Here is a 15,162-nt window from a genome sequence, read left to right on the forward strand (position 1 = left end):
AATACGTTTCCTCTGGTAAACTCATGTTCCTTGTTAGATGCATAAACAAATGACCATTTTGTGATTGAAATACTGCACTAATGAAATGCTCCTCTAATCTATAGCTGTGTTGAGTTGGATTGCTGGGATGGCAGGAATGAAGATCAGGAACCAATCATAACCCACGGCAAGGCCATGTGTACAGACATTCTGTTTAAAGACGTCATCCAAGCCATCAAAGAAACAGCTTTTGTTACTTCTTGTTACCCTGTGATTTTATCTTTTGAAAATCATTGCAGGTAACCCAGCTAGTACATCTTGCATTGGAAGATATTATTTTTACATTTAGGTAACGTGACTAAGATATCTTACATTGGAAGATATTATTTTTACATTTAGGTAACGCGACTATAATATCTTACATTGGAAGATATTATTTTTACATTAAGTTAATGCGACTATATTATATTACATTGGAAGATATGACTATGATATCTTACATAAGAAAAAATGATTTGCATAGGGTAAATGACTTCATTAAACTATACCTTTAGTTAACTTAGCAAGTACATCTTAAATTTGAAGAAATTATTTGAATCAGTTACATTTCTTCATAACATTCTACGTGTCTTCATCTGTCTACAACTTCACCATGTTCAAACCACTTTATCTCAGCTTTGATTTCACATACTGCTAATCTAGCAAACAATCTGAAATAACATTTTTCAAGTAGGACTTTTTTCCCTCAATGTAAACTTGAGCAATAGAAAATGTTTTATTTCTTCTTAGTAAACTCCAGCAATACAAAATGGCCAAATACTGTGAGGATATTTTAGGGGATTATTTGCTGAAGAAACCACTAGAAGGCCACCCAGTAAGTAAAGCTGTGCTTCTATCCCTTGCCAGTGATTATTTCCCCTGCTTGCTAGGGTCAATGTTAAGTTGGTTGACCTCTTGTTGCAGCTGGAGCCTGGGGTGGCCCTCCCTTCACCCAACCAACTCAAGTATAAGATTCTCATCAAAAACAAGAGACTCAAGCCAGAAGTGGAGAAGCGTGAGTTGTCTCTCTTGTTGATGTCATGTCAGGGTGGAATAAGGCAATGAGCAAGCTGCTAGATCAATGATTGTGTCTTGTTGATGTCCTGTCAGGGTAGAATAAGGCAATGAGCAAGCTGCTAGATCAATGATTGTGTCTTGTTGATGTCAGGGTGGAATAAGGCAATGAGCAAGCTGCTAGATCAATGATTGTGTCTTGTTGATGTCAGGGTGGAATAAGGCAATGAGCAAGCTGCTAGATCAATGATTGTGTCTTGTTGATGTCCTGTCAGAGTAGAATAAGGCAATGAGCAAGCTGCTAGATCAATGATTGTGTCTTGTTGATGTCCTGTCAGAGTAGAATAAGGCAGTGAGCAAGCTGCTAGATCAATGATTGTGTCTTGTTGATGTCCTGTCAGAGTAGAATAAGGCAATGAGCAAGCTGCTAGATCAATGATTGTGTCTTGTTGATGTCAGGGTGGAATAAGGCAGTGAGCAAGCTGCTAGATCAATGATTGTGTCTTGTTGATGTCAGGGTGGAATAAGGCAATGAGCAAGCTGCTAGATCAATGATTGTGTCTTGTTGATGTCCTGTCAGAGTAGAATAAGGCAATGAGCAAGCTGCTAGATCAATGATTGTGTCTTGTTGATGTCAGGGTGGAATAAGGCAGTGAGCAAGCTGCTAGATCAATGATTGTGTCTTGTTGATGTCCTGTCAGAGTAGAATAAGGCAATGAGCAAGCTGCTAGATCAATGATTGTGTCTTGTTGATGTCAGTGTAGAATAAGGCAATGAGCAAGCTGATAGATCAATGATTGTGTCTTGTTGATGTCAGGGTGAAATAAGGCAATGAGCAAGCTGCTAGATCAATGATTGTGTCTTGTTGATGTCCTGTCAGGGTAGAATAAGGCAATGAGCAAGCTGCTAGATCAATGATTGTGTCTTGTTGATGTCAGGGTGGAATAAGGCAATGAGCAAGCTGCTAGATCAATGATTGTGTCTTGTTGATGTCAGGGTGGAATAAGGCAATGAGCAAGCTGCTAGATCAATGATTGTGTCTTGTTGATGTCCTGTCAGAGTAGAATAAGGCAATGAGCAAGCTGCTAGATCAATGATTGTGTCTTGTTGATGTCCTGTCAGGGTGGAATAAGGCAATGAGCAAGCTGCTAGATCAATGATTGTGTCTTGCTGTTTTCCACAGAGCAAATGGAGCTGTACCAGAAGGGGATGATCCAGATTGTGAATGAGGATAGTGAAGTGATTGAAGATCCCAATGTTGTGGCTACAGTGGATGGAGAGGATGGGCCACTTAATGGTAAACTCACTATCTTAGCTGTCTCTGGTCTGCTTGTCCTGTCACCAAACTATTGTCTCTATTGATTGTCTCAGCTGATTCTCAGCAGTAAACAAGGTGCTATGGATAAGACACAAAACTACAGCTCTTGTAGCCAGCAGAACAAATGTATACCACCAGCAACTCAATGCCTCTATTGTTGACACCAAGGCTTGACACACAGGCATAAAAACAACTTCATGTGCTTTAGCCTTACATTTAAAGCCTTCATTGACGTTTTCTCACACCCTCTCCCACGTAGTCCATTACTTATGCCCTTTGTCTGCCCTGTGTCTGGCTGTAAATGAATAATGCCCTAAGTCTGACTGTGGAGTGACTGATGCCCTCTGTGTGTAAATGAATGATGCCCTATGCTTTCACATGCTGATGTTCCCAATTTGAATGAGACTTGGTTGACTTGAAAAGATTTCATTTAATGATCATTAGTGTTTGATTCAATCAATGCACGATTGTTTTTTTACTGCACTCTTAGAGTGACTTGCACATTTTAAAATCAAATATGCATTACCATTTCTTTCTGCTTAATTGTGTGTCCCTCCAATTAACTAAAATCAAATGTTCATAACAATTCCTTGTGTGTATTACATGCAGTCAAAACATCCCACTCCCACCCTCACTAACTGACTTGACATGCTCAGACATGGTGCATGCTTTAGGTTGGATGAGTGGCTGGGTTGATTGGCATTGGATGTTAGCCCTACCAAGGTAATCTACCTTCTAGGGATATAAGCTATCAGGCGGCCGTGCTTTTGTGCTTAATCTCGTGACCTTAGTCTAGATTTAAAAGACAACTAACACATTTTTTTCTAGAAAAAAAATGGGAACCAATCTTTAGAACATGGGTTTCTAAGGGCTTTCTGAAGGGAGGGGGGGGGGGGGCAACTGGTAGACTAAACCAATTTTAAAAAATTGAATAATTTTATATTCAAAGACCAAAGAGAGAATGATTCCTCAAAATACTTCTATATACTTTTCTAACTTTTTAAGTTTATTATTTATTCCCATTTAGCTTTATCATACGAATAGTCGTGATTCCAGCAAGGGTTTGTTTTCTAACTAACGTTTTAAAAACATGAACAGAGTATTGAAGTTCTTAGATTTTTTTTAGTCATTTTGAGATGAGTCATTCAGAACACACCAAAAAAGATCTAAAGTTTTTTCATCGGCATGAAGCTTGTTGCAAAGTCAGAGACTTGATTGAACAGGAAGTTTTAATGAAGGAAACACAGCATTAGTGCAAGCATCATATGAAGTCGCATTAGAAATTGCCAAGCAAAAAAAAAACCTCACCGAATAGGAGAAAATCTCATCAAACTCTGCATGTTGAAGATGGTGAAATTAATTCTTGGGGATTCCAGTGCAGAAAAGATGCAACAAATATCTGTCTAATAATACTACTATATGAATGAAATCAAGCTTTCACAATTGTTTGCTTTTCAAGTTGATGAATCAACAGACGTGAGTTCAAGTTTGCAGTTGCTTTTTTGAAATATATTCATTTAGATGAAATCAAAGAAGTGTTTCTTTTTGTATTGAACTTGAAGCTACTACAAAAAGTGGAGATATCATGGAACAAATAAATAAGTTTTTTGAAACTGGAGGATTAAAATGGTACAACAGCTATGGGGTTTGTACGGATGGTTAGCCATCAATGCTTCCAGAAAAAAGTAAAAGATTTAGCTCCTTAATCAAGGGGAATCCACCTCATTATTCACAACTGTGCTCTCGCCAGCTAGACTCTTCTGACTCCTTTGCTAGGGGCACTTAATCTATATATTTAAAGCAAAGTGGTCAGATGTCCGATAGGGCACTTCCCGGCGCCGCAGGCGTGTCAAATTTGGCAAGATGGTGCCTTGGGGCGATAGAACACGAGGGCCGGTGACGGTTGGTCAAAAAGTCCACTGAGAGGGGGTCAAAACTGACCTCGACTGACCGTCGCCTTATATGGGCTATATTACGAAAAAAACTTTCGTCCGACGACCCGCCTTGATATTTTGTGAGGTGTTAGGAAATCGCCTAGGGGTGTCAGAAAAAACTCGGCATATCTGGGAAAACTTCGTAAAGGGGTCAAAACTGACCAGTTGTATTTCCCCATATAATCTTTGTATTTTATGGGAAAAACAGAGGGTCATTTCAACGCAGATTTTAGGGTACTTAAACTCAGTATATCTGGCTAATTTTTTGCATGCTCCTAGGTAAATGGCTTGGCCTTTAGGGAAAACTGTCGGTTTGACTCAAAGCCCTCGACAAGGGCTAAAACATGACTGCGAGTGAAATTCTCTTTATATCAGCTCTTTTACAAAAAAAACTTTCGTCCGACGACCCCCCCCCCCCCCCCCCCCTTGAAATTTTGTGAGGTGGTAGGAGAACACCTAGGGGTGTCAGAAAAAACTCGCCATTTCCGGGGAAAATCTGGAAATGGGTCAAAACTGACCAGTCGTTATTCCCTATATAATCTTTGTATTTTATGGGAAAAACAGTAATTTCGACATAAATTTTAGGATACTCAACCTCTATTTCTTTGCATGCACCTCTATAGATGACTCTATGGGAAAACTGTTGGTCAGACTTAAAGCACTCGACGAGGGCTAAAAAGTGACCGCGAATGAAATTCTCATTGTATAAGATATCATAAATAAATTGACAAACGATCTCCCTAATATTTTGTTAGGTCGTAGACCGACCCCGGAGGATAACAAAAAACTTTATTCCCGTCGAAAAAAAACCTTAGGGTCATTAGATTTGTCCAGATGAAGTATTTTCTTATAAACAATTGTTTGTAAAAAAAAGTAAACAAAGACATACTTCATACGTTCAATTTTCAAGGGAGGTAACTTTTTTAAAATAACTATTTTTCAAACAATTGTATACTATTTTAAACATAAACAGAAAATGACGAAGTATAGCATTTGTTTATGTAAAAATTAAGTTTTTAATTAAGGTACGTATCCTAATTAAATAAGTTAATTAATTTTAAAAGTCAATGTAATATAAATTATGAGATATACTTTACATGGAACCTCTGTAGTTCTAATTCCATTTTAGTCATACATTTAGAACTTTCCAATATTTTCTCTGAAAATGGACTGTAAACAACAAAGAACAACAACAACATGTTCTCTAAAATTAGCATTACTGTTTAAATTTAAGCACTCCACACCTCAGCCGTCACTAAATAATTAAGTATTCAAAATCTCAAATGTTTTTGAAAACCTAAGCGAAGCTAGGCAGTATGCCTAGTTCAATAATAAATCTTGTAAATTATTTTAAATTTGGAGCCCTAAACACCCGTCTTTATAAAGAAATGTGCAAAGACATGAATTCTGATCACTAAGTTCTGCTTTTCTACACTACAGTACGCTGGCTGTCAATAGTAAATTTGTGAATAATGTTTTAGAATTGAAAGATGAAATCAAGTGTTCTAGGAAGTGCAAGGGAAACAAGACCTTTTGATATACTTTAATGACAAAGAGAGGCTAGAGAGAGTATCATACCTAGCAGATATATTCGAACAGGAAAAGCTTCAGGGAAAAGAAACGAATACTATCTCTTTTCATCATAATGTGGGCATTTTTATCAAATCTGCTCAATTAGCAAAGAAAATAAATCGTGGAAATATTGCCATTTTTTGGAAATTCTGCTGTGTGGTAGATGTATCTGATTGTGAGATAAAAAAAATTTGAAAGAGATTTCTGGGCATCTTGAATCTCTTGAAAACAAACTGCAGCGTTATTTCCCTGAGTAGAAAGAAGAAGACAACTACACTGACGCGTAAGCCATTTTCTGCTTCTCTTGATGTTGCCAGCATTCCCAATAAATTACAAGATGAATTTTAGGATTTGTGAAATGATTCTGTGGCACATACAATATGTAATGAAAACCTGCTCACACTATTTTGGTCTAGTATGCACCATTCAATGATTCATACCCAAACGCCACATAGATTGCCTTTTAAGTTTTAGTTCCTTTAGTGTCTACATATCTTTGCAAGAGTGGATTTTCAATACTTCTCCAATTAAAAACAAAACAATAAGGTAAATTAAATGTGGAGAATGACATGAGTTTGGCGTAAATAAAAACTCATCTGCGAATGTTGAGGCAAGTGAATAGCGTGCAGTTTCACCCATCACATTAAAAGTTATCATATATTATTTTAATTGAAATTATACTAGAAAATCTTATTCATTTCCCTACTAATTTTGACTTTTTATTCTATGGAGGTCGCGGGTCACCTAATTTTTTTTAAAAAAAGGGGTCACCCCTCTAAAATATATCGACATATACATGGTTGAGGATAGTAAGTTCCAATAAAACTTTTAAAACCAATAACACTTTTAAAACCAATAACACTTTTAAAACCAATAAAACTTTTAAAACCAATAAAACTTTTAAAACCAATAAAACTTTTAAAACCAATAAAACTTATAAAACCAATAAAACTTTTAAAACCAATAAAACTTTTAAAAATAAATGCCAAAAAAATTGCCAGAGACCGACAAAAGTGGAAGGAGCTTTCTGTGGCAGCTCCATGTGTGTTGGGTACAAAAGGGAAAAGATGATGATGATGAAGTACACATTCAAATCACTGTTTAGGAAAATTACCTTAACACAACTATATTACCATGTGGCCTAGAAATACAAGACAATAGATTCAGGAAATAAAGCAAAACTACATTCTGGACATGAAATATCAACACATTACAAAATGTGAACAGAGTAAAAAATAAAGAGACAAATTCCTCACACATTCTGAGCAGCGCATCAGGTTCACATACAATGGAAAATGCATCCATGTCTACCCACTTAAATTTTACAATGGCAGGAAAAAGCCCAATACTCACACACAAAAACTATTGTAAATCATTGACCCATTGACATTAAGAAGGCAAAATGTTGTTTTTATTGAAACAATCTTGAATACAATATTTGGCTGGATCAGTCCTTATACTGAGGAAAGAGAAAGACTCTTGTATATTTGACAGTATCTTAAAAATAATGGTTTATTATATTAAAAGTTTTGCATCAGTGCGTGATTGCATGAAGTAGAGAAAATATGGGAAGCCACTCTGACCTTTTTCTGACCAGTGAATGAAATGCCAGGATTCTTATGACACATACATAGTGGAGGCCATCAAGATTGTTTTAGCATTCTTTTATTTTCTATGATTCATTTCAAGTGTTCCATAAAGAGCTCATGGGAGAGACTCAACAGACCATGTAGTTGAATGACTACTTCACTAGAATGGGAGAGACTCAACAAACCATGTAGTTGAATGACTACTTCACTAGAATGGGAGAGACTCAACAAACCATGTAGTTGAATGACTACTTCACTAGACCTTCTTGTGGTTACCACACACTTTATCTCATTTGTATTATCAAACATGTCCAACTGACCAACACAAATACTTACAGGTGTCTCCACACCTAAGTACCACAGATGACATTACCCCTATACTGTACTACAAATGACATATAACCCCTATACTGTACCACAAATGACATGTTCTCTTTAAACTGTATCACAAATAACATGTTCCCCTTATTATATTATACCACAAATGACATTACCCCTATACTGTACCACAAATGACATTCTCTCTATACTGTGCCACAAATGACATGTTCCCCTATATTGTACCACATGACACATTCCCCCTATATAGGATCAGATCTGAGATTTCCCCCCCCCCCCCTTATTGTTATACTACCAATAACATATTCCCCTATATAGTATCAGATGTCTGCCCCCCCCCCCCCCCCATTGTAGTACTACCAGTGACATGTTATATTATTTTCCTCAGATGATGATGCTGATAGCGCAAGCAGCATCGACAGCACCCCACAAATAAAAGAAGTCACCCCTAGCACTAGCACCACAACAACCAAAACCTCTGGTACACACCCCCTCTCACAGCATTGTGTAGTGCTTCTGTTACTGCTCTAGTCAGTGTTGTTCTATGTTGTAACACTCTCCTACATTCATCTAGCAGTTATCAACTCAGTGACATGTCCCAACCACTGTAACATGTCTCAACCACTGTAACATGTCCCAACCACTGTAACATGTCCCAACCACTGTAACATTAACATGTCCTATCCACTGTAACATTAACATGTCCCAACCACTGTAACATTAACATGTCCCAACCAATGTAACATTAACATGTCCCAACCACAGTAACATGTCCCATCCACTGTAACATTAACATGTCCCATCCACTGTAACATTAACATGTCCCAACCACTGTAACATGTCCCAACCACTGTAACATTAACATGTCCCAACCACTGTAACATTAACATGTCCCATCCACTGTAACATTAACATGTCCCAACCACTGTAACATTAACATGTCCCAACCAATGTAACATTAACATGTCCCATCCACTGTAACATTAACATGTCCCAACCACTGTAACATTAACATGTCCCATCCACTGTAACATTAACATGTCCCAACCACTGTAGCATTAACATGTCCCATCCACTGTAACATTAACATGTCCCAACCACAGTAACATGTCCCATCCACTGTAACATTAACATGTCCCATCCACTGTAACATTAACATGTCCCATCCACTGTAACATTAACATGTCCCATCCACTGTAACATTAACATGTCCCAACCACTGTAACATGTCCCAACCACTGTAACATTAACATGTCCCAACCACTGTAACATTACTATCTTCATACATAGCAGAAAGTAATGAAAGTGATAGCTTTGTTTGACATCAACAATCTGACCTGACCTTTGACCTCTCTACACAGTTTGGACAACCAGGCAGTTCACATGTTTTCTAAATGTGTCCTGGCTGGCTGATCTAACTGAAGCAACTAACAACATGTAACCTAATGTCAAGAAGGCTATAGGCCTAGGATGATCTTTTGATTGCATGTCTGTCTTCATGCTTCATCATGGTTGTAGATGAGATGAAAGATTATCTTTTGATTGCATGTCTGTCTTCATGCTTCATCATGGTTGTAGATGAGCTGAAAGATTATCTTTTGATTGCATGTCTGTCTTCATGCTTCACAACATAGGTGTAGCTTGAGGCCTAGCAACTTTACTGTAGCTTGAGGCCTAGCAACTTTACATAAGAGCAGGTAGAGGAGAAGATGGTCTTGTCTCTCCAGCAGGCAATCACCTGCTTGTGTATCAGGCAATCACCTGCTTGTGTATCAGGCAATCACCTGCTTGTGTATCAGGCAATCACCTGCTTGTGTATCAGGCAATCACCTGCTTGTGTATCAGGCAATCAGCTGCTTGTGTATCAGGCAATCACCTGCTTGTGTATCAGGCAATCACCTGCTTGTGTATCAGGCAATCAGCTGCTTGTGTATCAGGCAATCACCTGCTTGTGTATCAGGCAATCACCTGCTTGTGTATCAGGCAATCACCTGCTTGTGTATCAGGCAATCACCTGCTTGTGTATCAGGCAATCAGCTGCTTGTGTATCAGGCAATCACCTGCTTGTGTATCAGGCAATCACCTGCTTGTGTATCAGGCAATCACCTGCTTGTGTATCAGGCAATCACCTGCTTGTGTATCAGGCAATCACCTGCTTGTGTATCAGGCAATCACCTGCTTGTGTATCAGGCAATCACCTGCTTGTGTATCAGGCAATCACCTGCTTGTGTATCAGGCAATTAACTGCTTGTGTATCAGGCAATCACCTGCTTGTGTATCAGGCAATCACCTGCTTGTGTATCAGGCAATCACCTGCTTGTGTATCAGGCAATCACCTGCTTGTGTATCAGGCAATCACCTGCTTGTGTATCAGGCAATCACCTGCTTGTGTATCAGGCAATCACTTGCTTGTGTATCAGGCAATCACCTGCTTGTGTATCAGGCAATCACCTGCTTGTGTATCAGGCAATCACCTGCTTGTGTATCAGGCAATCACCTGCTTGTGTATCAGGCAATCACCTGCTTGTGTATCAGGCAAACACCTGCTTGTGTATCAGGCAATCACCTGCTTGTGTATCAGGCAATCAGCTGCTTGTGTATCAGGCAATCAGCTGCTTGTGTATCAGGCAAGTAACTGCTTGTGTATCAGGCAATCACCTGCTTGTGTATCAGGCAATTAGCTGCTTGTGTATCAGGCAATTAACTGCTTGTGTATCAGGCAATTAACTGCTTGTGTATCAGGCAATCACCTGCTTGTGTATCAGGCAATCAGCTGCTTGTGTACCAGGCAATTAACTGCTTGTGTATCAGGCAATCACCTGCTTGTGTATCAGGCAATCAGCTGCTTGTGTATCAGGCAATCACCTGCTTGTGTATCAGGCAATTAACTGCTTGTGTATCAGGCAATCACCTGCTTGTGTATCAGGCAATCACCTGCTTGTGTATCAGGCAATCACCTGCTTGTGTATCAGGCAATTAGCTGCTTGTGTATCAGGCAATTAGCTGCTTGTGTATCAGGCAATCAGCTGTGTGTGTATCAGGCAATCACCTGCTTGTGTATCAGGCAATCAACTGCTTGTGTATCAGGCAATTAACTGCTTGTGTATCAGGCAATCACCTGCTTGTGTATCAGGCAATCACCTGCTTGTGTATCAGGCAATCAACTGCTTGTGTATCAGGCAATCACCTGCTTGTGTATCAGGCAATCAACTGCTTGTGTATCAGGCAATCACCTGCTTGTGTATCAGGCAATCAACTGCTTGTGTATCAGGCAATCAGCTGTGTGTGTATCAGGCAATCAACTGCTTGTGTATCAGGCAATCAACTGCTTGTGTATCAGGCAATTAGCTTTACTCAAATGTCTGTTGTCCTTAGGCTGCTACATAATGCTCTATGTGCTCTTTGCTTCAAGCAGATATGCTACATGTAGTTATGTTTTTGTAGTCTATTGAGTCGTACAATGTAATGAAATATAAATATGCCACATGTAGTATTGTTATTGTAGGCTATTTAGTCTTACAGTGTAATGAAATATACATTTTGAATGAAGCTCAACATTAAATTACAAATGTTTCAGAGGCTTTATTAAATTGAATGGCAGTTTTTAGTGACTAACTGGCATTAGTTATTCCAGTAGTTTTGTTTGACTGTAGCTAGGCATTGAAGAGCAAATGTAGCCAACTCAGATCTAGAATCCTAGTGGCTACTTGAAGTTACTGGCCTAAACAAGCATTGTAGAAACAGCCCGTCTTAGTCAGCCTACATGTTGTGTCATTCTATGCTCATCTGGGATATACTCACTCAATAGTATTGTCAGCTATGCTTATGTGAGAAATGTTCAAACTCTATTTCTAGATGAGCACCATGTTGTTAGCATGTTTGTCATGTTGGTTGACATGTGTAGGTGCCATCATCTAGAGTTGACTGTTTCAGATCTGGCGCCAAGTACCAAGAATACAGACACTGAAGCCCACCCTGAGCTTGCCAACACTGGCAGTCTGGACTCAGACTCAGAGATCAAGAAAACAAGTGTCAAAATAAGCAAGAAAGCTAAAGAAGAAGTAGGGCCTAAGGAAGAGGTATGGTTGTAGGGCCATAGGAAGAGGTATGATTGTAGGGCCAAAGGAACAGGTATGATTGTAGGGCCAAAGAAAGAGGTATGATTGTAGGGCCAAAGGAAGAGGTATGATTGTAGGGCCTAAGGAAGAGGTATGATTGTAGGGCCAAAGGAACAGGTATGATTGTAGGGCCAAAGAAAGAGGTATGATTGTAGGGCCTAAGGAAGAGGTATGATTGTAGGGCCAAAGGAAGAGGTATGATTGTAGGGCCTAAGGAAGAGGTATGATTGTAGGGCCAAAGGAAGAGGTATGATTGTAGGGCTCATACATCAAATACATGCCACTGCATGACTTAGACGTATGACAGGATAGTGGGCTCACCACCTTTACTTTCCATACCGTAACTCAGGTACTTATTAGAGTTGGGTGGACATGCTATGACTGTAGCGAGGGATTCAAACCTTAAGACTATGCTAACCACGTGCTGTCAGACAGGTGTATGCTAACCACTTGCTGTCAGACAGGTGTATGCTAACAACTCATACCAAGTGTTCTGCTCCCAGTGATTCTCACTCAGTGTCAAGGTCACAGCCCGTCAGTCACATGACCTGTAGGTCTACCTTTGCTGTTCAGTCGCACAACTTCTCTGTTGTTGAAGCCAAACTACAAATTTGATATAATACTTATATATGAAATTTCATCAACCTAGCAGTAACAGTACCCAAGTTATCATGTTTACAGACATACACACACACAGACATACAGACAAAATTGCAAAACTATGTTTTTCTTACTCAGGGAGGTGTAAAACGTTGAGATGTGTAAAAATCTAGATTTTATTTTTTTGCACCGATTACAATACTTCCTCTATACTTCGTATATATGAGAAAGTAAAAAGGCATTAACTGTGGACCTACAACAAAGACTACAATCTAAACTCAGTTGTGTCCCTTTCTTACAGTTCTGGTAACCTGAACTATTGTGGTAACCTGTAGACCCATAGTGTAGTACATTTGTACTGTCCTAAATAAACAAGTATTTAATTGAACATTGTCTAACACCATGAACTGGTCAAGATTGAACATATTCAGGCTGTCTAAAGGGTCAGTGACAATAGAACCAGTGAAAATGATCTTAACTAAAGGGCTCGTGACAGAGCGGCTCTAAACAAAAGGACCAACAACAAAAAGGCCCGATGATTATTTGGGATCTTAAAATGTTTGAAAGTGCTGTACTGTGTGAGTCAATCTATGATAGTAACTCAGTGCTTAGCTTTTATGTTCGCAAGTGCTAAATGTTATGTAGGATTTGATGATGAATGTCAGCCATGAATGGAATAACTACTCAAAGCTTGATGTTTGTAGGTGTTTTATGCAAGGTGCAGTTGAATGAGAACTCTTTGTTCTGGAGAGGTGAATATACAATCAAAGCTTTCTCTATGGCATCATTTATTTGACTGTAAGTGTATAAATGGGAAACTTTTGGCCCTTTAACACAGCATACTATAGGTGTAGTGAGTAGTGAAGATTGAGCAATGACTTGTGTCTCTCCAGCTGGATGAGCTTCTAAAGACAGACTCTATGGACACAGCATTGACAGCTGATGAAGAGGCTCTGCTCATGTCATCTTACCATTACACTGGTGCAACTACCAACATCCACCCCTACCTCTCCGCAATGGTCAACTATGCTCAGCCAGTCAAATTTCAAGGCTTTGATGTAGCCGAAGGTCAGTTGCAACCCTCTGTTTGACATATACTCACTGTACAGTTGCAACCCTCTGTTTGACATATTATACTCACTGTACAGTTGCAACTCTCTGTTTGACATATACTCACTGTACAGTTGCAACCCTCTGTTTGACATATACTCACTGTACAGTTGCAACTCTCTGTTTGACATATACTCACTGTACAGTCACAACCCTGTTTGACATATACTCACTGTACAGTTGCAACCCTCTGTTTGACAAACTGTACAGTTACAACCCTCTGTTTGACATATACTCACTGTACAGTCACAACCCTCTGTTTGACATATTAAACTAACTGTACAGTTGCAACCCTCTGTTTGACATATTAAACTAACTGTACAGTTGCAACCCTCTGTTTGACATATTAAACTAACTGTACAGTTGCAACTCTCTGTTTGACACATACTCACTGTACAGTTGCAACCCTCTGTTTGACAAACTGTACAGTTGCAACCCTCTGTTTGACATATACTCACTGTACAGTTGCAACCCTCTGTTTGACATATTAAACTAACTGTACAGTTGCAACCCTCTGTTTGACATATACTCACTGTACAGTTGCAACTCTCTGTTTGACATATACTCACTGTACAGTTGCAACCCTCTGTTTGACATATTAAACTAACTGTACAGTTGCAACCCTCTGTTTGACATATTAAACTAACTGTACAGTTGCAACCCTCTGTTTGACATATTAAACTAACTGTACAGTTGCAACTCTCTGTTTGACACATACTCACTGTACAGTTGCAACCCTCTGTTTGACAAACTGTACAGTTGCAACCCTCTGTTTGACATATACTCACTGTACAGTTGCAACCCTCTGTTTGACATATTAAACTAACTGTACAGTTGCAACCCTCTGTTTGACATATACTCACTGTACAGTTGCAACTCTCTGACATATACTCACTGTACAGTTGCAACCCTCTGTTTGACATATTAAACTAACTGTACAGTTGCAACCCTCTGTTTGACATATTAAACTAACTGTACAGTTGCAACTCTCTGTTTGACACATACTCACTGTACAGTTGCAACCCTCTGTTTGACAAACTGTACAGTTGCAACCCTCTGTTTGACATATACTCACTGTACAGTTGCAACCCTCTGTTTGACATATTAAACTAACTGTACAGTTGCAACCCTCTGTTTGACATATACTCACTGTACAGTTGCAACTCTCTGTTTGACATATACTCACTGTACAGTTGCAACCCTCTGTTTGACATATACTCACTGTACAGTTGCAACTCTCTGTTTGACATATACTCACTGTACAGTTGCAACCCTCTGACATATAGGCCTACTCACTGTACAGTTGCAACCCTCTGTTTGACATATTATACTCACTGTACAGTTGCAACCCTCTGACATATAGGCCTACTCACTGTACAGTTGCAACCCTCTGTTTGACATATTATACTCACTGTACAGTTGCAACCCTCTGACATATAGGCCTACTCACTGTACAGTTGCAACCCTCTGTTTGACATATTATACTCACTGTACAGTTGCAACCCTCTGACATATAGGCCTACTCACTGTACAGTTGCAACCCTCTGTTT

General features: G+C 39.2%; 1 protein-coding gene across 5 annotated transcripts in view; it reads left to right on the forward strand.

The window, feature by feature from the left end:
* Nucleotides 1-15,162, forward strand: part of LOC131941230 (1-phosphatidylinositol 4,5-bisphosphate phosphodiesterase beta-4) — a 42,998-nt gene that overhangs the window by 15,472 nt on the left and 12,364 nt on the right. For 4 of the 5 annotated variants that reach the window (XM_059300327.1, XM_059300325.1, XM_059300328.1 and 1 more), the window contains 7 exons: nucleotides 105-278; nucleotides 769-853; nucleotides 943-1,033; nucleotides 2,216-2,329; nucleotides 8,173-8,265; nucleotides 11,718-11,863; nucleotides 13,396-13,570. In XM_059300327.1, the coding sequence (XP_059156310.1) occupies nucleotides 105-278; nucleotides 769-853; nucleotides 943-1,033; nucleotides 2,216-2,329; nucleotides 8,173-8,265; nucleotides 11,718-11,863; nucleotides 13,396-13,570 (878 nt within the window). The remainder of the gene's footprint in view (nucleotides 1-104; nucleotides 279-768; nucleotides 854-942; nucleotides 1,034-2,215; nucleotides 2,330-8,172; nucleotides 8,266-11,717; nucleotides 11,864-13,395; nucleotides 13,571-15,162) is intronic. The other variant, XM_059300329.1, reaches the window with a different exon arrangement.

The sequence above is a fragment of the Physella acuta genome, unplaced genomic scaffold (assembly GCF_028476545.2).
Source record: "Physella acuta isolate Inbredline_101_S28 unplaced genomic scaffold, ASM2847654v3 ptg000353l, whole genome shotgun sequence".
Classification (NCBI taxonomy): Eukaryota; Metazoa; Mollusca; class Gastropoda; family Physidae; genus Physella; species Physella acuta.